The sequence below is a fragment of the Xenopus laevis genome, chromosome 1S (genome assembly GCF_017654675.1).
Source record: "Xenopus laevis strain J_2021 chromosome 1S, Xenopus_laevis_v10.1, whole genome shotgun sequence".
Classification (NCBI taxonomy): domain Eukaryota; kingdom Metazoa; phylum Chordata; class Amphibia; order Anura; family Pipidae; genus Xenopus; species Xenopus laevis.
Window position 1 is genome coordinate 101,225,804 of NC_054372.1, and position 26,080 is coordinate 101,251,883.

The 26,080-nt window shown below is 40.3% G+C and overlaps 1 protein-coding gene across 1 annotated transcript in view; it reads right to left on the reverse strand.

The window, feature by feature from the left end:
- dgkq.S (diacylglycerol kinase theta S homeolog) overlaps window positions 1-14,663 on the reverse strand; it is a 96,497-nt gene extending 81,834 nt beyond the window's left edge. The window contains exon 1 of the mRNA XM_018239916.2: window positions 13,582-14,663. Coding sequence (XP_018095405.1) covers window positions 13,582-13,879 — 298 coding nt within the window. The 5' untranslated portion in view covers window positions 13,880-14,663. The remainder of the gene's footprint in view (window positions 1-13,581) is intronic.
- Window positions 14,664-26,080: the final 11,417 nt, after the last annotated feature.

Consider the following 26,080-nt stretch of genomic DNA (forward strand, 5'->3'; position numbering starts at 1 on the left):
CCCTAATTTTAAAACGTTTTTGTTGGGGTGTGTGTTTGTTGTCCCACCAATGTATCATGCATAACACATTTTCCTGACTTTACATTTCCCACGATTTTACACCATTTTGTCCTGGTCCCCTGTTAAACATAAAATGGGTGTTCTACTGTATAATTCCATCACAGAAGATGAAAAAAATAATTTTTTTAAAGCAGATGTAAAAGCAAAATTAAAATCGCATTTTAACTAAATGCCCAATATACTTCAATACAAAAATCTGTACAGTTTTAAGAAAAACCAGATTGTATGCAGTGAAATTCCTTCTTCAATTGGCTCTGATTTTAGTGGATACCAATCGCTACAGTCGCCATCTGCTCTACAGGGAAACAAACAGAAGGGCCAGTGCTTTGCAGGGCTGAGAAGGAAGGTGCAGGGTTTGAATTGCATATAGATTAGCTAAGGGTAGCCAGATTATGCAAACAAAAACATAAAATAACCCTGCACGTTATTTCCCTGCCGTTGGAAAGTACAACTGTTTCCCTGCAGAGCGGCTAGGGACCGTCTGTATTTTCCTATCCACAGCAGCCAGTAAAATAAAGGGGGAATTTCACTGCATACAATCAGGTTTATTTTTATAAAAACTGTACATATTTTTAAAGTAAATTGAAGAAAGTAAAAATGGGATTTTATTTTTTTTTTCCTTTACATCCCCTTTAAGTTTGATGCTCTGTATGAATGTCTCAAAAAGTGTTCAGCAGTATACTCCATGACCATAACTTTATAGGCAAGTGTCATCAAGACTGCCCTGATGTTCAGTCTGACTAAATTGGACATCAAACAGACCATGATGCATGAAAAAAGGGAAGGATACAATGTAGTTTAGCAGGTTTTGCTAAGAATATTCTACATACAGTACTGAACTGCTTTCAATGTGCATGTGATGCTTCTGCTATGTAACTCTAACTACAGGAAGGATTCCTTAGTTGGATATGACATCAGTCTAGTCTTTGAAAAAAGCCGCATTGATAATGAGCTGAAAAAGAAAAAACGTGCATATACTAGGGGCTTGGTAAGTGTTTAGGCACAATTTTACCTTTTTTCTTTTTGTGAGGGCATGGCCTGATATCAGAGGGGGCATGATTGTAATAAATACCATTCAAAGAATAATGCTGTTAATACTTACTTGGTTAAAGGGAAAGCAGGAATTGCATCTGAAGTTTATTTTGCTTTATTTTTCCCCTTGACTATAGGTGAAAACGGCAGCAACTCTACAAATAAATAAATGACCACTTCACTTCAAACATTCCTCGTTTTTCAATTTTCCATCCAAATCCGAATATAGCCTTACAGTTAGGGGCAGATTCACTAAGGGTCGAATTTCGAAGTTAAAAATACTTCGAAATTCGACCCTCGAATTGAAATCCTTCGACTTCGAATATCGAAGTCGAAGGATTTAGCGCTAAACGTTCGTTCGATCGATCGAAGGATCGAAGGAAAATCCTTCGATCAAAAAAAGGTTAGCAAACCTATGGGGACCTTCCCCATAGGCTAACATTGACTTCGTAAGGTTTTATCTGCCGAAGTAGGGGGTCGAAGTTTTTTTTAAAGGGAAAGTACTTCGACTATCGAATGGTCGAATAGTCGAACGATTTTTCGTTCGATTCGTTCGATTTCGTTCGTATTCGAACGAATTTAACCAATTCGATGGTCGAAGTACCCAAAAAATACTTCGAAATTCGAATTTTTTTCATTCGAATCCTTCACTCGAGCTTAGTGAATCGGCCCCTAGGTGACAGTTTAAAAGCAAAAGGACTGCCTGTATATGTATGGGTCTATTACTCAGAAATGGATAATCTAGAAAGCTTCAAAATATGGTAAAGCCAAAAATTACTTGCTTGCTCTGCTTAATAACTAAATAGTACATTGTACTTGATGATAACGAAGATAGCATTAGCACAAATCCATGTGGATAGCTTAATAATCCTTTTGTGTATTTTAATGCTCCACATTTAAAAAAAAAACATGGCCACCGGTTGAATGATACCATAGACCAGGGGTCAGCAACCTTTACTATCAGAAGAGCCATTTTGCCCCCTCTTCCACTAAAGAAAAATAGTCTGGAGCCGCAAAACATAACACAGATTATAAACTTTTAAAAGTTTTAAAACAAACAGAAGTGCAGTGTGCATGTGTAGGACTACTTTGAAATAAATAAAACACTGAATAGCCCTATTAAATGCTAGTGTTCTCATCTGTTTAATGTAAATTCTGTTTCTGAAGTTCAATGCTGATCTTCCCTGTATTGTCTTGAGTTTGTGACCGCGTTAAGGACCATGATGAATCATCTTGCTGCTGCTCAGTCTTGCCTGTCACTCCTGGGATATCTATACAGCCCTCACAACTGCTGGCAGCTTCCTGAGTGTGCGACTGCAGTAATCTAACCGTTAACTTACCCCGGTCACACACTCAAGCAGCCGCCAGCAGGTGCGACGGCAGTATAGAGGTATAGCCAACCTGATAGGCAAAGCCACAAGACCGAGCCGCAGCAAGCAGGATAAAGAGCTGCATGAGGCTCCGGAGCCTCAGGTTGCCTACCCCTGCCATAGACATAGAACACACAAGACACAAAAGTGTCCTCCAGTCACCAATGCTAATGCTAACGAGATGCACAGTTTTGAAGAACATGGTGTGACAGTCACCCATTAATATCGTCAGATAGGGAATACATGCAGAAATATTATTGTTAGTCCACAGAAATCTTCTAACCTGTCGGATCGTCATGGTACGAAAAAAAACGTGATCCACACATCGTCTGAAAATCGTGCAAACCTTTGATTCTGACTACTTTATCTTTGTGTCTATGGCCAGTTTTAGGCTTACAGAGACATTCAATTCCTCCCATACCTGTTGGGTTTATAGAAAAAAGGCACACAAACACTATTTAAACTGAATATATATATATATCCCCTATGTGGACTGGCAGCCTACAGGAGGCTCTACTTGGCCCAATAATCAGTTTTTTTGCAAATACAACTTGCTTCCAAGCCTGGAATTCAAAAATAGGCACCTGCTTTGAGGCCACTGAGAGCAACATCCAAGTTAGAGAGCAACATGTTGCTTGCGAGCTACTGGTTGGGGATCACTGCCTTAGGTTAAGAGGCAGGTGGGCAGGCAATTACATTCACTTCCCATTCTGCACTTCCTAGATGTCACTGCTCTCCTCGCATTCCTCCTCCCTCTTCGCCACCTAATTGTGTAGCCTGTGCATTGTTGTGTATTCCGCAATATTATCCATATAGTGTTAAGAGAAATGTGTAGTCCGCAATTTACCACAGCCAGGTAAAAGATGCAACCAAGGTTCCCAGAGATGAAACGATTTATTCAGATTATCCAGCCCAGAGACAGCAAATGATACAGAGATCTTTCAAAATGTGCCCACAGGTTATACTTCCTTCCTTCTCTCTCTCCCTCTTCTTCCCTTCCTCTTCTCCTCTGCTTCCTAATCTCTTCTCCTCTCCTTCCCTTTCTCTTCAGACCTCCTTCCCCTTTCTTCTTCTTTTCTTCAGCCAAAAACCAATTCCATTGTTATACTGTTTCTATGCCATTGACCCAAATGGGGAATGGTTCTGATTGGCTGATGACAAGTTAAATAGGAAAACCAGCTAATTTCTTTAGATGTCCCTTTTACCAATAACAACTGTACAAACAGTTCCTCTTTGAAATGTAAAAGACCCTCTTCAGATGGTCTCTTGGAATGTGTCCCACCTATTTCTTATCTTGCATTTTATTACAAGACAGGATGAGCTCCTTTGAAGGAGTCATAAAAACTCAGGATACCTTCTACCTAAGGATTAATTACAATCGGTCTATATATATAACTACATGCATGGGCATCAGGCGCCCTATTCTAGCATATTAACAAGATTTTGGTACCTTTATGTACAGCTGCCTAAATAACAGTTTTACAGAATGGCACCTGCCTGCTTGTTGTGATTGTGAATTCCAAGACTGAAGAAGAAAAGATAATTTAGAGTGTAAGTATAGTTAATTGACCAACATCATAAAATAAGATTTGGAATTACTTCTTAGAGTGAAAGGTCCCCTTTAATAGAGGAACTATACATAAGAAAAGGAAAGAAGACCTATATATATGCCAAAAATAAATACATATGAAGAATGATATACCTGTAAAGGGTAATTTCTAATTCTTTATTACGCAAAAACAGTTTATGCTTCACATAACCAGTTTTTCAAGCCGTTATAAAAACAGCATAAATAATAAGCAGTAAAACACCATGATACCATGGATACTGGTCATTATACAACAAAAACACTGCATCTACTTAGGGGTGAAACTATTAAACACCACAGGCATCCAACAGTCAAGAAGATGCTAACCAGCAGTGCAACCTTATGTCAAAAGCCATTTTTGTTGATACACTCTGTGCTATTTTAGTTTATTACATAAACAAAGGCTAGCAGCTGGAAGCAACAATGAACTCTCTTACAATGTACGCATCACATTAATCAGTACACAATGAATATTTAGATGTAGCAAGAGCTATCCAATCGAAAGACAGTCTAAATTCAGCATACATATCTATTTATATATTTTATTTACTTACATATACACACAGGAAGAATTTAGAGTTCTGTTGAATGCTCGTGTAAATTCAGCAGAATCTTTTTGTTTAAAAATTGGCCTAGAAAGTTCAAAGAACTTTATTTTGGATATAAATTGATGCAAAAGTATGACTGGTAACATAGAGGTAAACCGCTGCCTGTGTTATGGTCATTCCAGGGGTTCCCAAAAAGAGTTGCTTCAATAGTTGCAGCAGACTTGCACAAATAGAATCACATGCTGGAAGTGACACAAAACGAGTCATACGAGATAAAACGGTTTGTTTGTTTGTTGAGTTGTAAGAAAATGAAATGAAATGCAAGTTCATGGCAAATGTGACAATCCAAAAAATATTTTTACATTTCTTTTCCTCAAAAGAAAAAAAGTTTAGAAAATAACGATACATTTTGGAATACAGAATTCCTTGAAAAATTTTCACTGGTGATAAAAAACTAAAAATGGGAAGCTTTAGTGTGCACGGATCGGAAGTAATGACACGGTGAAAGGGATGGTTCACCTTTGCAATAACGCATTAAATATGTGACGTAGACTGATATTTTGAGACCATTTGCAATTGGTCTTCATTTTACATGTGGTGGTTTTTTAATGATTAGCTTTTTATTCAGCAGCTTTCGAGTTTGTCATTTTAGCAGCTACCTGGAAGGATCCAAGTTACTTGCTGGAGTGGCATCACCCCCCTTCACAGCAGAACGACAAGAAGGTAACCAGATAAAACCTACCTGACACCTGCACTGCTAAAAATGCTCCTACGCCTGACCTAATTGTAGATATGAGAACAACACTTAATAGTAAAAAACCCAAGTCCGGCTAAGCCAAGTGTTGACTCTTTCAGTCAGAGAAGGAGAGTAGGAAAACCTAAAGCTTATCTGAAAGCAGTTCCACTGTGAAGTGCTACCTCTTTCTGAAAGCACATGGCCAGGCAGAACGAACATGGCTGCCTACACATCAATATCACAACTTAAAAAAAAAAATATTGGGTTAAGAATAAAACTTTAAATGGTAGATTAAATTTGCATTTGAATTATGTACACAGTGTAATAACACAGTAATAAAAACTATAACATAAAAAATAAATAAATAACTGGAATATCAACAACCTTCACATTTAACTGATGTGTGGTGTTCCAAATACAAAAATATGTCACATAGCCTTGAAATAGAAACACACGGCAATGTACCAGAACTGTATACAGAGCCACATTCCTAATGACTGCAGCAGAAGGTAACACTCTAAAGGAAAACCTAAAATGTATTCCTTGCTCTTCATTTCTATTCAGTTTGATTACTCCTTTACAGAAAAGGAATACGATGTATTCTATTAAGCATATAATCAATGTTTCTCTAAGCCCAAATGCAATTTATCATTGCATAAAAGGTGAAATGTATCACAAAACAAAATAACTTCATACATGGTTGTTTGTTTGTGTATATTTTTGTGATGCATACCTGTAATACCTAACATTTTTTTAAAAGGAGGTAACAAATGAAGCCACTGCTGGTTTTGTAAAACAAATAGAGGAAATGACACGACTAAAAATCTCTTTTTCAACCCACCAAAAAGTGTCTTTATTTTCATGTAAATGCTAGTGTTGGGTTGGTTTTGTATATCTCAGCAAATCCATGTGGCTAATTAAGATACAAATGGGCAAATTTATTAAAAGGCGAAGTGGCTAACGTTAGCGACTTTTCACCAGAAATCCAATCCGCAGGGACATTGCCAATTTACCAACAGGCACAGACAGCAATTCGATAGTGAACAGGACCTTTGCTATAGTTTATTCACACTCGATCGGCAGTCGACTTTTCGCTCAGGTGTTTACTTCGTCACCTCAGCCCAGGCGAACTGCTAAAATGAAGTTAGATCTTCCTCAATCTCGTGTCAATTACATCATATCCTGTCTGCCGAAAATAAATTAAACTTTAAAAAACACTGGCGACTTTTCCTTTTTTTAAGCGGGATTGCCTGCAAAAGTCCCAACAAACTTTTTTTGGCTTAACATTTTTCCCCAGACATTTGAGAACAAATGGAACATATAGAGCATTAATTTTACAATGGGCTCATGTAAAGGGCATAATATTAACTCTTTTGTCTTTATTAAGGTTCCTTGGACATTTGTAATAAAAAGTGGTAACTTCAAGCATTTGCACTAACAGCTCTAATAAAGTCGTCCATACAACTTTAATGTACTCGCCCTATTCAAATTGACCTAAGTGTAAGATCACTAGCGAATTTTCGCTAGGCACAAACAAATGGTACCGCATCTTCGCTATGAAATGCTCGCACTGCCGAAGTAACGCTAGCGAAAAGTCGCCAGCGTTCAGCGCCCAGGATGCAGCTTCGCATATTAGCGTCCTGCCCTACACTTTGCACTTCATGTGGAATACCCAATGAGTGACTTAGGAACAGAATCATAGTGATTATAACAAAAATAAAGAATTGGCTTAAATTATCCACACACCGAATAGATGTACAGTGCACCACAAAGAAGAGTACAGAAGAAACTTTTCGGATTATGATGTAGTCCATTCTCAGTGATACTGCACTCCCTCTGATATTGGAAAAAACGGATTTTTGAAAATGTATTACCTTGTATATATTCAAAACTGATGTATGCTTTGTATAAAAGCAGGCATCCATGGACCTGTGATAAAAACAGCTTATTATTTAATGTAGGGGACTGTTAAATTAGTTCCCCTTTAGCCCGATAGTTTGGCCAGCTAAGTGGGCCTTAGTTAAGTTTTAAACAGCTAAAGAGAGTCCTTAGCATAGTTGGCTGGCATCTCCATTTTACTATAGCCTTACATATAACATATTTATATAATATAAATGAAAAATACAAAGGTGATGTAAAGTAGGGTATCCCAAACCAAGAACTGACTCCAAGAACCCAGTCATGGCTTACAAGGTCACAGGCCAGGGTCAACACCAAACAGTAACATGGTACAGAATAGGGTACTGAAGAATGGTCAGTAACAAGCAGCAGAAAAAAAAAAATCAGGGACAGGCAAGGGTCAAGAACAAAGATCAGACTTGGAAAACACACCCAGGAACTATGGAATAGACCTTTCGTTGGGCAGTGAATGTTTGGTCGAGGCCCCTTTAAATATTTGAATTTCGCGCCAAAACGCAATGACGTCACAAGGCGCACCAAAGTAAAAAGACGCGCACACATAGACACATGCATCGGCATGCAGAAGTTAGCGTCCCTACAGGGAGCGTGGCAGCCGTCCCCACCGACCCACTGGACCACTAGGTAATCTTACAGGTGGCAAACAGAAAATTATTAGATTTCTAAACCTTCAGTCTTTCTCCTCCTGCCGGTCCAGATACAATCTCTACAAGTACCAATACAAAATGTCCAACGGAACGGCTAGCGCTGCAAGGCTAGCATGGGAGTAAACAACAAAATATAAAGTGCATATAGTGTAGCATGTTATAAAATAATCAAATCACCCTTTGTGACATATCAAAAAAGTGTCTTAAAAAGTTTGGGTTAAGTTGCCCTTTAAAACCCTAATAGAGGCCAGGGAGGAGCTGTAGTGTGATTATTTCAATCATGCAGTATTCTATTTGCCCAAAACAGACAGCACCGGTTCCATAAGCCGCATTTCCTACTCTTTTAGGATTATACTTTTTCAGATGTGTATCTATAAATTAACTTGCTTCCCACATGGATCCTCAGCAGCAATCTATCAATGGATTAAAACAGAGGTGCATTGCCCATAGCATGAAAAAACTTTTATTATATAAAAAGTTTAAAAGTAATGCATTTACACTGTACTTTAAAACAATCACTTCTCAGTCCCAAAGTTTAAGTGGTTTTGATGTTCAGTATCCATATAAACAATAAGACTGCTGGCTCCAATCTCTTTAGGACTATTTGTATGTTAATAGAACAAAACCACTTCTAAACTTGCTTACAGGGTAGAAGCCCCATTAAATGCTTAATCAATTAAGTTAAATTAAAGCAGGCCACAAGGTAATCCTTACCAAGTAGAAATGTATGACCTGGGTGTCCAAACCCAGGCCCGTCGCTCGAATATTGCTTCAAATAGTAGAAATCAGCAAAAGAACTTGTCACTCACCGAGTTAGCCGAATGGCCCGGGTGCCGTGCCCCGAACCCGTAGCATAGGCAAAGTCAATCTTCAAAATAAATCTGCACGCACTCCTGCGACCATGGCAATGGAGGTTAAAAATTGTAACTTTATTCTATATTAGTTAAGAGGTCCTTTTGACCTCTTTGATGTTCAGTCCATCAAACCGCTTAAACGTTGGGACTGAGAAGTGATTCAAGAGCCAAAATTTAGAATTATGGCTATTTTAGCGTAGAGAGTCCAATTACAAGCAATGTCAAACCAAATGCTTGGACATGGTAAGCACAGGGTGTGAGGGGGGTGGCATCCAAAAACCAAGCCAAAGACCCAGAAATGCCCCTGTATTTGCTTTTGTTTTCTTTTTATGTTAAATTAAAACTTAAAAGAATAAATATTTGAAGCCAAAGTGCTGCTTATATTGCAATGTGTTGACTATCAACTCCACTGTGTTCAGTCATATTTTATCTGCTGTCTAAGAAAAGACCCACCACATCTACATCCCTTCATTAGCAGTCAGATTATTAGCAGCCAGATATCTCATAAACCATTTAAAACAATGCCTACTGGGGTTGATACAACCCTTAATTGTGCTAATTGGGTTAAATAACATCTTTGGATTTTTTTTTGTTCTGCTATCAATCATGGACAAAGGCTGGAATAAAGAAATACAAATCTTTCATTATAGGGATCCAACAAAACTGAACCACTAAAAAGTTAATTAAACCAGAGGTAAAGCACTGAAACCTATAAGACAGCTCATTTTGCATTTCATTTACTTGTAGTTGAACAAGTAAAACAGATTGAGGAAGAAGTCAATAAAACAAGCAATTCAAAACTCATTGAGGAGTATGTCAAACAGATAAGAAAATCAGTATTTACATGCACAGATTTAACACCATATGTTTTACTGCATTGTTTTACTGTCATTGATCACAGAATAAACAAAACCAAAGTGGGAAGAACCAGGATAGCTTATTGCAACAAAGAGACAATTGAAAAGTCTGCGTGTGATTTGCCATACACAATTTACTGCACACTTTTTTTTTTAATGTATCATTTAATTTCAAGCATATTTATATGTGGCAAATTTAAATTCACATGTTCAAAATGAGAATTAAACATAGCTCTGTCTAATTCCAGTGACTCTACAGTATTGTTTAAAATAGTTACATTGATGCTAACGGAAAGTTTATAGTACAGGTAAGGGATCCATTATCCGGAAACTCATTATCCAGAAAGCTCAGAATTACGGGAAGGCCATCTCCAAAAGACTCCATTTTAATCAATAATAATAAGATTTCAAAAAATAATTTCTTTTTTTTCCAATAATAACACAGTAGCTTGTACTTGATCCCAACTAAGATATAAATGATGCTTACTGAAAACAATACAATCCCATTGAGTTTATTTAATGTGAATTATAAATAACCTCTTAGTAGAATTAAAGCATGGAGATTTGCCTTATATAGAAAACCCCAGGTCCCAAGCATTCTGCACAACGAGTCCCATACCTGTATTAGATTTCCATTATTGACAGATTCATTATAGTCTAAAGGTGGCCATACACTAAGATATCCGCTCGTTTGGCGAAGTCGCCAAATGAGCGGTTCTCTCCCCAATATGCCCAAATTGAGGTGGGCGATATCGGGCTGATCCGATCGTGGGCCCTAGGGCCCAATGACCGGATCATAATGAAGGGTAACGGGCGGTCGGATCACGGGACTGCATCAACGAACAGATGTGGCCACTATCCGACAGGATTTTTAGTCCTGTCCATCGACATCTGCCCGACTTTCGGCCAGCTAATGATCAGAGAAGCGCGTTGGAGGGCCCCATACATGGGCCAATAAGCTGGTGACTTGGTCTGTCAGCAGCTTTTATCGGCCCATGTATGAGCACCTTTAGTGCTAGTTATAGTTAAACATAGGTTATTGTGCTAGTTAAACATAGTTTTTTTTAACCATACAAGACAAAGAGTATCTGCCATGACACCCTCTTGCAAATCATTTGTCTTGAAATGCGTCCTATATTTCTTGCAGCTACAACATGGTGATGAATGGTGGAAAGCTTACATTGATGTCAAAGGATGCCCAAACTGGCATCTGGATACTATGGAAACACGTTAGGTGAGCTGGCATGCCCATGTGGGCAGGTTTAATACAAAACATAATATGCAAAACGTGAAATATATAAGGTTGTGTACCATGCCATAATGTAAATAAACATTTTTATTTCTATTACACAAGACTGCATGGGATACAGTGAGTGTCAGCGCATACAACGTATGTCCTGGTTATATTTCTGAAGGTCTGGTTACCTGCACCAGTGCTTCAACTTGCACAATATCGTCATCCAGGTATATTCAATCTGGATACAGTGGCGCATATCTGGGGCTACTGTACTCTAACAAACAAGGAAAAGATGTGCTCACCACTTTTTTAAAACCATTAGGCGGGGGTGCAATGAGGGTGTGACCACAAAATACATATAGTCAACTACAAGAGGTCCTCTGCACTCAACCCATTATCAATATATTTAAGACAGAGACATTTTGTGCATTCTGCTACTAAAAAATGCCTTACCCTTTAAACAACACAGGGATTGTTTGTCCATATATTGCAATATATTTAAGCTGGCCAACTACATCAAAGTCATCCCATATCTGGCCAGTCCTACGCTCAATTTTCATCTGATTCATTAAGAATTCAATTGCTTAATTATACATTTTCCAAAGGGACTAAGTTTTACCTGCAACTTACTAGCTGCTTTCAAAGTAAAACTCCCAAACTTGGCTGCCCTTTTATTAGACACCAGTGGGATCACCTGACTATAGCTGGGAAGGGTGGGAGCTACAACATGTAGCTGGTCACTGCTCCTGTATAACTATAAAAAACAAGGGAAAGATGTGCTCACCACTTTTTTAAAACCATTAGGCAGGGGTTCAATGAGGGTGTGACCAGACCCTCTGTCTTAAATATATTGATAATGGGTTGAGTGCAGAGGACCTCTTGTAGTTGGCTACTGTACTCTGCCACAGACTGGTGCTTTACATTGGCATGGTAGGGGACTTGAAAATACCTGAAATACCAGGGTCTATTTTAAAGCTCAGCCTTGGCATGTTTTATAGCCTAGGACCTTTATTATAACCTGAACTGTGGCCTATCTTAGCCCCTTCCCAGCATAGCTGGAGCAATAAAAACTATTTATCCTAAATAGTGAGGGCAGTGTTGGACTGGGACACCAGGGGCCCACTCTCAGTACTATTATTCTTCCTCTCCTCACTCAACCTCTATTCTCCTAGTCTCAGTGACACCTGGGCCCACCGGGAGTTTTCCTGGTATCCCTATGGCCAGTCCGACACTGAGTGAGGGCTTCATGAATCCATATGACTAGCAAAACACTCCTACTGGATTTAATGTTTAAATCATTTTTATCAGACGGCCATACACTATAAGATCCGCTCATTTGGCAAGGTCGCCAAACGAGTGGATCTTGACCCGATATGCCCACTAACGGCTGGGCGATATCGGATGAATCCGAATGTTCTTCCCTGGGGCTGAACGATCGGATTACGATACTAAGAATGGACTCTGACGGATCACAGGACTGCATCAACTAGCTGATGCGGTCGTACGAAAAATCAAACTTGACCGATCGATATCTGCCCGATTTTTGGCCTGATAACGATCGGTTGGACCCGTCGGGAGCCCCCACTCATGAGCAGATAAGCTGCCGAATCAGTCTAAGGGCTCTTACACATCAGCGTTCTGACCTGCGCTCCCCTGCGTTCCGTTTTTTGGCGTTCAGCCGCAGGGGAGCGCAGGAATAGACGCAAGTCATTATTTGAAATGGGGCTGTATTCACTCAGGCGCCGAATGCAGGAAAAATGCAGCATGTTGCGTCTGAACCTGCGTTCGGCGCCTACACGCGCCTGAGTGAGTACAGCCCCATTTCAAATAATGACTTGCGTCTATTCCTGCGCTCCCCTGCGGCTGAACGCCAAAAAACGGAACGCAGGGGAGCGCAGGTCAGAACGCTCATGTGTAAGAGCCCTAAGGGACCGATATCGGCAGCTTTAATCTGCCCGTATATGGCCACCTTTAAGGTATTTAAATCCAAATTACAGAAAAATCCCTTATTGGGAAAACCCCAGGTCCCAATAGATCCTAAACATTTACTGTGATTAGTAACATTGCTGTCAGGCCTCTCTAAATGAAGAGAGATTTTAAGGGGCTACGTACAAGCCACTTATGTCCTCGCTGAGCCGTCATTAATAGGACTAACTAAATTCTTTGAGTATAAATGACAATGTCACACTATGTAAATGCTTTCTCATGCTATGAAATCTGGCTTAAGATGAAAAATAGAGAAAAGCCAAAAAGACTCAAGTAAATGACCCAGAATGATACGTTGCCTTGAGCTCCAGGCAGCAGAATGGAGGGAAGCGGTCCACAGTGAGGGAAGTCCAAGCTGTTGTAGAAATACTACTCCCTGTATCTGCCCCCCTCACAAACAAGGCACCTGCTCTTTCAGTGTCTGTACCTTAGCAACGCCTGAAAGGCTGCAGGTTGATTAAAGTGTTACTACTGCCATTTTACCCTACTGTTGCTACCTTGCCATATTATAGCTCCTACCCCTGAGTTCCTACACAGTGTTCATACTAAATGTGCTGCCACCAATTGTGAGACTTGCAGTTTAACAACAGCAGCCGCAGGTGGGATACACCTGAATGGCACTGCATTTTCCAAAGCCCCCAACACATCACGACACAAACCAAAGGTTTTCTCATTAGAGTGGGTGTAACCAAGTGGAAAAGCCAAAAGACAGGCAGCCACACGGACACCATAGGGCTGTTTGTCTTTACCTTCACACTGGAAGCCGCCGAGCCCCCATATAAAATCCGTGCAGTGGTGACAGAAGGTGGGCTTGGTGAGGGTGACTTTCCTGAAGCTGTGAGCCGGGGACAGGGGCGCCTGTTTGAGCTGCTGGTGTTTGGCTCCTGGTGAAGAGTGAGGGGATGCCGTTCGCTTATGCTGTTGCGGCGGGGTCCTGTTCCTTCCCCCTCCGAGCTTGGGGCTAGAAGACGGGCTACTGTTATTGCTGCCTCCCCCTCCGCGGTAGCCAAGATTGCCAAACCGAGATCTAGCTCCGTCTGCAGCCATCGTTCCCTCTGGGACACACACACACACAGAGGAGGGCCCAAGGTTGACTGCTTTTTTTTTTTTTAATCAGGGAAAAAGAAAGTCCAGTGTGACGAGGAAACGTGCAAGAAGGGGGAGATTTCGCCACACAATGTTGTGCCTGCCAGCAGCTACAGGTTACAGATCCCTACGGGCTTCCCACTGCGGTCAGATGGACTGGGAGAGAATGATAATCATGTAAATGGAAGGCATCTCCTTCCGCACTGGCAGCCACGAAAAGAGAGCCGAGCTCTGAGATTCAAGGAGGGAGACTGTACTCAGGGCTCACCCAGCTGAGCTGTGACTGGAGAGTCCGCCCATCCCGTCAGTGTTCAGGGGCGGATAGTACTCATTCACTTGCAGTCTCTCCCCTCTATCCACTGAGTGGGTGTCTCCTCCCGCACAGGAAAGCTCAGACTGTGTCGGTGTTGTAACTCTATACTCTCAATATGTCTCCAAGTTTCCTCTCACAGTCACCAACTCCGAGCTCTGTCTCGCTGCTCACTTTCAGACACACCAACGCTTACTTCATCCATTCACTGGCTCTGCTCTTACACAATCACAACTGACACAAATGAGTGGGACTTTGGTACAGAGTGAGTAACTATTCAGGCTTTACCTCAGTCACATAGTTGCTGCTTTATGAGCTTCCCCTGCCCTGTCCTTCACATTATCTATTATTGCTTCTCAAGGTGCTTATATGCCAGGGCTAGGCCAAGGTATTTTGGCACCCTAGGCAAGGGCTTCAATTAGTGCCCCCCACCCCGTCCTGCATTACCATTTCCCACCTTACCATTCATATTACCTTCTGTACCTGTGCCAGCACCTATCATATTGCCTCCATTTGTACCTATGCCAATGCCAGTCAATCCCTCAGATTGCACCCAATCTGTACCTGTGTCAGCATAAACCAAAACATCCATAATATTGTTATGGATATGTATCTATGCCAGCGGCAGCCAGAAAAATATTGCCCCTAATTTGTATCTGTGCCAGCAGGAGCCAAATATCCATCATATTGCCCCAAACATCTGTGTACCAGTGCCAGCAGCCACCCTATTGTCCCATGTACCTGAGCCAGCAGCAGTCAAACCCTCATATTGCCCCCAATCTGTACCTGTATCAGCATCAGCCAAAAAATCCACAATATATGTACTTGTGCCATTAGCAGACAAAAATCCATCATATCATCTGTTTAGCTGCCACGATATTGCCCACAAATATGTAGCTGTGCCAGCAGCTGCCAAGAGGGAGCTGGGGAGTGATTTTGCCTGCAGTACGAATCACGGGCAAAAGGGGGTTGGAAGAGGTGGTTTATAAAATTGAAAAAACTATTAAAGGCAAAGCAAATAAGGGTTTAAAAAACAATTACCCTTAAAAGTGCACCCCCCCATGATTGCCCCCTAGGCCGGCGCCTACTCTGCCTTCCCCCTAGTTCTGGCCCTGTTTTACTCACAGGCAGATATTGGGCACCACATTGGTCTTGCATTGCTGAATTAGTAGCCTGTTGGCCAGGGATCAAAACACTTGTAGTAAATACCTGAAGGCTTCTTCAGAATGCTGACCAGGCCAGGCTAAATGTCCTGTCCTGCAGTCCATGGTCAGCATCATTTACTTAGAATCAGGGAGCTTCAGTGGTATTTTTTTAGAGTTGATTTGGCGGAACACAATCCCATTCCCTTACTGGCTCCTGGAACTATTCAGCCTTTACACTCCAACATACATGACATTCCTGACCTTGACTCATGGTCTGTCTCACTTTCTCTTATTATGGTACCATCATTGTTTGGATGCACACATGCTGGCCAAAACAGGTTAAAAAACAGTTCACACGAAGATCTTATATGTGTATCAACATGATCATTGCCCAGATGAGTTTATTTAAGATATCAGAACTAAAGCATGGGTTTTTTCTATTTTGTTTGTGATTAGTTGACTTTATAAGCAGTGTCGGACTGGCCCGGCGGGATACCGGGAAAATACCCGCCGGGCCAGTCCCCCTCTCCCAAACAGTTTTTAAAAAAATAATAAAAAAGGTTTGCGCATGCGCGATGCGCCGTCTGGGCGCCGAGCAGGGATTCGCCTAACAAGTAGGTAGCGGGGGCCAGAGGGGGGCCCTGGACACCAGTCCCGGTGGGCCCCCGGGCCCCCCAGTCCGACCCTGTTTATAAGCCCCATTTAGTGTTATGCTATACCCAGGATTTACAAACCAACCAAGAAGTAGATAATGCACTGGGGCTGCCCATTAAACAAAGCTGAATGCCGACTATAATTTGGTACAAAAAAAGTTCCCAATATTTACAACCCATTAGTTAAAGACAACATATCTTTCTTTATTCTGACACAACACAAACAGGTTTAAGAGAGGCAAGAGTTAATTGGATTCAGCCTGATATGGGGGAGTTATATTTTCCTCGCCCCTGTAAAATAGCAGTGCCTATATCAATCACCTGGATTAATTCTCTAAAAAAGTATAGTTCCTCTGTTTTTGTCTAAGGACTTGTCTTCTGTCACATAATATCAAAGTTACATTGTCAAGGTTAGATTCAACCTTTTGCAAAGCTCATATAACATCCAGGTCAGAGGAAGGCGAGCACTAGAAAAATTGACATTTCACATAAAATTGATATTTTGAAGGAGCCCTGAAATTAACACTGACTCCCTCTGAATGTTGCAACTACACAGCAACAAACTTCCCCCTATTCAACTCCACACTAAAGTGGTGGTTCACCTTTAAGTTAACTTTTAGAATACTATAGAATGGCTAATTCTAAACAACTTCAATTGGCCTTCATTTTTTATGGTTTTTTAATGATTTCCTTTACTTCTTCTGACACTCACTTACTGACCTAAAACTATACTCTGTAAAGCTACAAATGTATTGTTACTGCTACTTTTTATTAATCATATTTCTATTCAGGCCCTCTCCTAGTCATATTCCAGTTTCTTATTCAAATGAAAGCATGGTTTCTAGGGTAACTAGGACCCTAGCAACTGGATAGCTGCTGAATAAAAGCTACATGGAATGGAAATAATAAAAAATTTAAACCAATTGCATATTGTCTCATAATATCACTCTCTCTATATCATACTAAAAATTAATTCATGAACGCTATTTAGTGTCCAATTTGTGGCACTTGCTACTTAGAAAGAGCCTGCATGCTGAATTTCTCTAAGAGAATGCTGCATTTTGGGTTAAAAAATTGGTAATTTTATGTGCATTTCTTGCACATCACTGTAAATTAACTATTGTATGTTTAAAAGTTATATGAGCAACTTAAAAAAATACATTGTATAATATATATAAAGTAATTACTGGGTAGGTGCAGACAAAGGTTTTCTATTAGGTCCCACCGCATGGGGCCACAGAAGAACATGAAGCGGGTCACCTGTTAGGCATCACTAATGTAACCACTTTTACTTCCAGTGTAACCCCTTAATGGTCATACAAGAAACAAAGTGAATCCTTCCCAATAGCTTGTCACATACATAAATTATGTTCTGTACTTCTAAGGGCCAGACCACACTGGGCATTTTGGGGAGATTTGGTCACCTGGTGACTAATCGCCTTGTTTTTGCAGTGACCAATCTCCCCAAACACCTTCCCTCACTCTGCGCTGGCTAAAATGAAAAAACGCTGGTGCTAATCACACACGTGTGATTAGCGCCTGCGTTTTTTTAATTTTAAGCCGGCGCAGAGTCAGGGAAGGAATTTGGGGAGATTGGTTGCCGCAAAGACGAGGCGATTAGTCACTAGGTGACCGAATCTCCCCAAAACGCCCAGTGTGGCCTTACCCTAAATTAACACCACAGTTGTTTATCGGTTAAAGTGTAGAGAAAAAAAAATATCTAAAAAATAACAGACGAGTAGAAATTTGGATCAAGTATTTTCAGTTATTCATGTTATTTACTTAATGATTACTGTTTATTTTTTTCTTCAAAGACACTTCCACAGACTTTTTCTACAGTCATTCTCTTTGCCAGTCTTGAGCACTGGGGTTACCTATCATTAGAAGTCTGTACATATGTTACTCTACTGAAGCCACACAGCAGCCTGACGCAATGTGTTAGTATTAGTTTCTGTGGTGAAATAGGTTCTTATTGTGTTGCTAACTACTCTAGGCTGCTATATGACATCTCTAGGATTATGTGCAAGAGTGATGTGTTTGCAGAAGTTCCAGCTGTTGTCCAGCTATTAAATGTCCCTCAGTTATCAATGCACCACAGACTCTAACATTGTTTTACACTAAGTTTACATATTCCTCTTATATTCCCCATGTATATTTACTCATTCAAACACAACCATGCCTATAAACTCTTCAGCCTGAAGATGCTATACACGGGGGCTGATTTATCAATTTTCGTATCTTTTCCCATGATGTGAACTTGTATGTGCTAAAAATTGTGCATTTAAATAATGCCATTAAAACACAATTTTATTAAATGCAAAAAAAAAAACACAAAAGAAGCTCTAATATGAATTGAATTTTTAACATCTGGAGTTTAAGAGCTTGGAAATCTGGGATTCATAATGAATACTGACTTTTGCTGTATGGTAAAACCCTCTTCTCATGTAAAGAAGAATGGAGGTTCTTTAATAGTCCACATACATAACAGAGCCAGGTTCTTCATAGCTTTTCAGCCTGAAGTCTCATATAGTTAACTGCATATAGTTCTCCATAATTGGTTCTCTTACTATGGTGCTGGTCAGGGTTTCTGTAGTGAATCATGGGATCCTGTATGATATGCCCCTCACCTGCCTACCCTATATCTCACCAAGCACCACTAATTTCTTGCTACTTTCATGACCAACTAGAACACCCTGTGACTGGGTCCAGTATAGCACTCCTGCCTGTCTCTCCCTGACAGGGTCTGGGACCCATACAAAGATATGTTCTGTATTTTTCTCCTAGACAGTCCAAAAGGTCAGCTATGGTGTGATTTGCAGCAATCATTTTGAGTGTAAGAACGAGCCTCCGAAGGATATGACATCCAGCGGAGTAACAACTTCGTCCAGCTCCCCTGCTAGATTCCTGCATCGGGTCCGGTACCGGACATCTGACAGAATTGTGGGTGGAAAATCATAACCTAATCTTAATGCGGGTTGGTTTTCAGGTGATAACCTAATATGTACCCCCTAGATCGGGTCTGGTTCATGTGAGAGGGGTTTTACATTCAAATTTCTGCCCTGGTTGTCTTCTTATGGTTATACTGCAAGGTAGGCGTGCGAGCCATTGATTCTCCTGTGAGTCTCAAGAGTGCATTGTGATGTCACGACGCACGCTAGTAACTCCACATCGTTGCTAAATTTCTTGGCATGCTGGGCTGTGTGACTCTGCTCCTTTTTCGAACCACGAGGACAGAGTCTCGACTAGTGTGCAGCGAACACACACAGATCTGCACAAGGCAGCCCAATCTTGCATCCAGAAGCCACACCAGCCATTCTCCTTGGAAGGCTCCCCGCCTAGCACCACTTCCACCACTGTCACTGTACCACTACCATACGAACTGCCTCACTGCCGCACTCTGCCTGCTTCAGACGTGGCTGCTATATGGGTCAAAATGCGGGTCCGGGTCCAGGAAGCAAGCACGCGGTCGGTTGCGGGTAGCGGTTACATGTGGGTCAAATTGCAGCTATGGGTTTCAAAAAATGCACTGGACTCTATCCCCTGCAAAAAAAAAATCATCTGAGGGGCCTGCACATAGGGCTGCCACCTAGCCGGTATTTTACTGGGCTGGCCAGTAAAATTTATGGTTGAGCCCAATGTTATTAATAGGGGAAAAAGATAAATATATATAGGAAGGCCAGTATTTTTTCCAGAAAAGGTGGAAACCCTACCTACACAGCAACCCATACCTGGCCCTCCCACCACCTGCCTGCACGCACACAACAGCACACTCCCAGCCACTCGTGTCAGAATAGTTATGAAAGTGGCTGGGGAGATGGGGTATCTTATAGAGGAAAGCAGACCTTCAGTCTGGGCCTCCCTGTGACTGCAGGATCTGTTTATAACCAGAGTAAATAGAAACAGAGTGCCTGTGGTGGAAATAATAAAGGGCTTATGTAAATTGTTCTGGGCTGGGGCCTAGAGCCTAGATGATCCACTGGTATTCAATACTTGATCCTGGGGCATTTTAGTTCAAACCTGATCTGCAGCAGCCATGCCCAGTTAATCTTTGTACTAATTGCAATTATTTTGGCTATACCTGTGCCAGTTTGAAGTTCATGTGCCAGGACTGTCCCAGAGAGTTTTGGATAGCTGGCAAGTATGATATTACAAGGATAGGTCATGTCAGACAAATTTGATTGCTTTTTATGATTACGTTTTTAAGATGCTGGACGGGGGGGGGCAGTAGGTCTGTTGGGCTTAATGAAGTCGTTTGCACATGGATAGAAAACAGGCTACAGGATCAGGTACAGATAGGGCCGGGGCCGGTATTACAAATTTACCGGCAATGCAAAATCCCCTGCCCGCCGATGAAAACTTACATTTTCGTCGGCTTTGGGCGGTGGCCCCTCCCCTTTTGTGACGCTACCCCCACATGGCCCCTCCCCTTTTGTGACGCTACTCCCCCATGGCCCGCCCCCTTCACGGCACCCTCATCAGCTCCGCCCCTTTTTGTGGCAACCCTAGGTACAGAGGGTGGTTGTTAATGGTACATTCTCTACTTGGAGTAAGTTTCTTTGTGGGGTCCCTCCGAACTCAGTATTGGGTCCACTTTTATTTACCTTGTTCATTAATGACTTAGGGGAGGGTATTGTAAGTAATGTATCAGTGTTTGCAAATGACACAAAATTATCCAGCCCAATTAATTCCATCCAGGATGCGGCATCCTTGCAACACGATCTTGACAAACTGGCAGTTGGGGCAGCTAAGTGGCAAATGAGATTCAATGTTGATAAATGTAAAATCATGCACCTGGGATATAAAAATATCCAACCACTTATTCCCTTAATTGGACTGCATTAGGCAAATTCATAATGGAAAAGGACCTTGGAGTCCTTGTAGATAATAAACTTGGCTGTAGCAATCATCAGCAAATAAGGGCAAATTAGGTCTTGAACTGGATTAAAAGTGGCATAGACTCACAGCAGGAAGGGGTCATTCTTCGACTGTATTATAGAGCACTGTTAAGGCCACATCTAGAATATGCCATACAGTTCTGGTCGCCAGTGCTCAAACGGGACATTATTGAATTAGAGAGGGTACAAAGAAGGGCAACTAAGCTGGTAAAAGGTATGGAAAATCTTAGCTATGAGGAAAGACTGGCCAAATTGGGGTTGTTTATGTTGGAGAAGAGGAGCTTAAGGGGTGATATGATAACTATGTATAAATATATAAGGGGATCATATAATAATCTCTCTAATGATTTATTTACCAGTAGTTGTTTCCGCTAACGCAACATCACCCATTCCGATTGGAAGAAAGGAGGTTCAGCCTAAATATTCAGAAGGGGTTTTTACAGTGAGAGCTGTAAAGATGTGGAATAGATAGCTTTAAGAAGGGGTTGGGTGGCTTTATAGCAAATGAGGGAATACAGGGTTATGGAAGATAGCTCATAGTACAAGTTGATCCAGGGACTAGTTCAATTGCCATTTTGGAGTCAGGAAGGAATATTGTTTCCCTCTGAGGCAAATCAGAGAGGCTTCAAATGATATTTGTATGCCTTCCTCTGGATCAACTAGCTATTAGGCAGGTTGAAATAGAGTTAAAAGGTTGAACTTGATGGACATGTGTCTTTTTTCAACCTAACTTACTATGTTACTATATTATTGCACCATAAAAGGAGGATTAAAAACATAAGGAAATATTTTCTTATATGGTTTTCAACCCACTTATAACTGCCAAGACATATATTATGCTGGAACCCACTTTATTCCAGTGAATACACTGAAACATATGTACATTAAGGGGCAGATTTACTAAGGTTCGAATCATAAATTCAAATTCGATTTTTCAAATTTTTATTAGGGTCACAACTCGAATGTGAATTTGAATTCGAGTGGAAACACTTCTGATTCGACACTTCAACACATGGGGAACATTCAAAACCTGGCGAATTGTGTAGAAGTCAGTGGCAGAGGTCTGACGAACCATTTGAAGATGTTAATTGCCTTCCTGACATTTAAGTTTTTTTCGGAGAAAAACTCAATTTGAATTTGAAAGTTTTTTCTTAACCTCCAATTCAAAATGTGAGTACATTTGAATTTATTAGATTTAAAAAAATTCACATAACTTTGTAATACAACCTTTGATAAATAACCCTCTTAATGCTAGGAAACATAACTGTTCCCATGTAAGCACTGTACATTTAGTGCTTGCACCGGCATTCAAACTATTGTCTGGTTTCTAGGGTAAATTGAGCCCTATCAACCATATAGTTATGGAAATTCCAAACTGAAAAACTGCTGATTAAAAAAAAAGCATAGAATTTAAAGTACAAAAAAAAACTTATTGCAAATTGATAGTGTCTGCATCATAGTAAATTTACCATACTAGAATGAGTGCCCTTTTTTGCCAATGGTGATCATATGACAAGAAAGTTTGGCTGTTTTTCCAAGTGATTGGAGTGCAAATTTGACTATTTTGTTCCTAATAGAATTGCTGCATACTGTATAGCTCTGACTTTAAGATACTTCTGAGCAGCTTGACTTTACTGTGTATGTTTTTATTAACTGTTAATATGCTGTGTTAAAGGGATGGTTCACCTTTAAAGTAACTTTTAGTATGTTATAGAATGGCCAATTCTAAGCAACTTTTAAATTGGTTTTCATTATTTTTTTTATAGTTATTTGCCTTTTTCTTCTGACTCTTTGCAGCTTTTAAATAGGTGTCGATGACCCTCTTCTAAAAAACTAGGGATGCACCGAATCCAGGATTCGGTTCGGTATTCAGCCAGGATTCTGCCATTTTCAGCAGGATTCGGCCGAATCCTTCAGCCTGGCCGAACCGAATCCGAATCCTTAAAATCATGTGACTTTTCGTCACAAAACATGGAAGTAAAAATTTTTTTAGCCACGCTCATTGTGCGCGGCAGTATTTTTCCCTCTCCCTCGCTGATTTGCATATGCAAATTAGGGTTCGCATTCAGTTAGGTATTCGGCTGAATCGTTCACGAAGGATTCGGGTGGCCAAACCCAAAAAAGTGGATTTGGTGCATCCCTATAAAAAATTTATGCTCTGGAAGGCTACAAATGTATTGTTATTGCTACTTGGTATTCCTCATCTTTCTATTCAGCCCCTCTCCTATTCATTTTCCAGTCTCTTATTTAAATCAATGCATGGTTCCTAGGGGAATTAGCAACCAGATAGCTTAAAATGCAAATTGAAGAGTTGCTGAATAAAAAGATAAATATGTCAAAAACCTTAAATAATAGAAAATGAAAACCAATTCCAAATTGTCTCAGAATATCACTCTCTACATCATACTAAAAGTTCATTTAAAGGTGAACAACCCCTTTAACTAAAAATAACAACAATCCTTTGCAAACAGTTAACTTACATGATGGCTTCAGCCAAATTGCTTCCATATAGGAACAGCCTGCCTGTCTCTCCAGAACTGAATAGAACTTCCTGCTTTGTCTTTTGGGAACTAATTTGGGTCAGGGAAAGTTTTACTCTTTATTTAAGGGGTTGTTCACCTTAAAATCAACTGTTAGTATGTTCTAAAGAGTGCTATTCTAAGACAGTCATATTTGTTTATTTATGTTTTTTGAATTTAGCTTTTTGTTCAGCTGCAATCCAGTTGGGAATTCAGAAGCTTTTTGCTTGCAAGGGTTCAAGTCACCCTAGCAACCAAGCAGTGGTTTGAATAGGACAATTGAATATAAAAAAGACAACTGGAGTAGAAAGATAATAAAATGTAACAAAAACAATAAAATTGTAGCCTTATAAAGCACAATTTTTGGGTTACTGGAGTCAGTGACCCCTATTTCAAAGTTAGAAAGAGTATGAAGGTGAAGGCAAATCATTCAAAAACTTTAAAAAATGAAAACCAATTGAAAAGTGTCTAAGAACTGACCATTCTAAACCATATTAATAGTTAACGTAAAGGTGAACTACCCCTTTAAATGATAAGTAAACCTTTAAAATAAGTGCATGTAAAATTGATGAGGGGGGCTATTCTAAGCACTTTTGCAATGTACATTCATTATTTATTTATTTTTAATTCCAAAATATTAAAGGTTACATGTACTGTTAATGTGAATGAATTTTGTTCCAACAGCGACACCTGCTGCTCATTTTCCCACCAGTCTGACGACCAAATAGTCAAGGAAGTTGTCAGGAGAAAGAAAGAGGCTGCTCTGATGTTCTTCTGCTTAGGAAAGATGTGAGAAAGGTTTCTATTTTTTTCCCTAAGCAGAAGAACATCCAATACCCAATTTATCCACCAAAACACTGGCAATAGAAATCTTTAGCCACATACATAGTCAATAACCTGCAGAGTCTGGAGGGGCCTTGCAGCGTTTATCAGCATATTTATTTGAAAGTGGTTTTACACTTTCACCCCACTCTTCAATTTTTAAAATGGGAAGAAGTAGTTAGCATACATTTTGTATAACAAATCTACTATGTTTATAACTGTGATGTTTTGTATAGAGCTGCTTGTTTGTTTCTTTCACTTTGAAAATTCCAGTGGATCTATCTACTTGTCTTTTCACAGCACAAGCCTTTAGGCATTCTCTTCTCACAGCTGGTATCTGACAGCTGCCTATCTCAGCCTGTTCTGTTTTCCTCTTGGCCTTCTCAGTAAAGGCATTATAAGGGAGAACAAATATAAACTGGCACAGTCTGACCCTGCTACTCCCTGATGTAAGACTAAATTGTTTCCTTTTACTTTATGTATTCAGAAAAGCACAGATCTACTGTATTTTATTTTCTTACTATATTTGTTTAGCCCATTTGTTTTGCCAGTTCATTCCTCACTTCTACCTCACTTACCCTAATGCAGTTGGTTTTAATGTCACTCTGTAGCTGATGCATTCTCCACAGTTTAGGAACTAACAGCTGACATTGTATCCTCAGAATTGCAGTTATCTTCTAAATCCATTAAAAAAATCATTCTTGCAGTGTCCATATTATGATTCTTAGCTTAAAATTATTAAAATGGAACAATGCCAAATAACAACACAACTGAAACAATACTTAGGAAAGCTATACAAGTACTAAGGGGCAGATTTATCAAATATCAAAACTCAACCACATTCTATTCATTCCTATGGGATTTTATCAAATGATGAGTTCTAACTTTCATCCATGTTTGTTTAAAAATAGGTGCTAACTTTAACAAGTACATTTGCAGGGGCGGAACTACCGGCGGAGCAGGGGGTGCGAGCGGGCCAGGGCCCTCACCCCCTCAGTGCCCCCCGGCAGTCCACGCGCCGCATATTCCCGGCCAGTTCCGGGTGTACGGAGGGGGCGGGGGGGCCCGGCTGCGCGTCCTGCGCCAGGGCCCGCCCCCCTCCAGTTCCGTTTCTGTACATTTGTGAATAGAAACCAATCTGGTCTTTGAATTCATTTATAGTAATTGTAGTAGACTGTTCAAAATTAATTGCTAATTGATTACTATCGACATCTCTACTTTAGCATTTTAGTTTGTAGAACAGCTCCATTGTGCGTAATGATTCTGATCACATAGTGATATTATCAATATGGCAGATTCTATACATGCTGCATAAACAGTCACATGACACTGTGATTTCAAATCAATAGCTATGTTATAGTTATGCTATATTATGGCTACAGCTAACACTGTGAAAATAAAGTGAATGTTTTACCTCGAGATCATGAAATAGTGAGGCAGAATTTTAAAGACTTACTAAACTTAGTCTTCCTTTTTTCCAATGTGTTTTGTCCACATTTTTCACCAAAATTAGTTTTCAGGCCACTGAACAATACAACTTGAATAACCACTGCACTTGTGATTGCTCTAACTTTATACAATATATCAGTCTTTTTGGCCTACATACTAGATACTTGTGTGGTTATGCATGTACTAAAGGTAATGACATTATTTTATAGCCAAGGAGATACAAAGCACTGTTAGCATTGCTAGTAGGATAATGTGAGGTGCCATAACAAAAAAAAGCTTTAGATTTACAGAGATTTCATGCCTAGTTACACCCAGACACACACTGTGCCTCATCATCCCCAAAGGTATAAATATGCATCATTGCCTTAA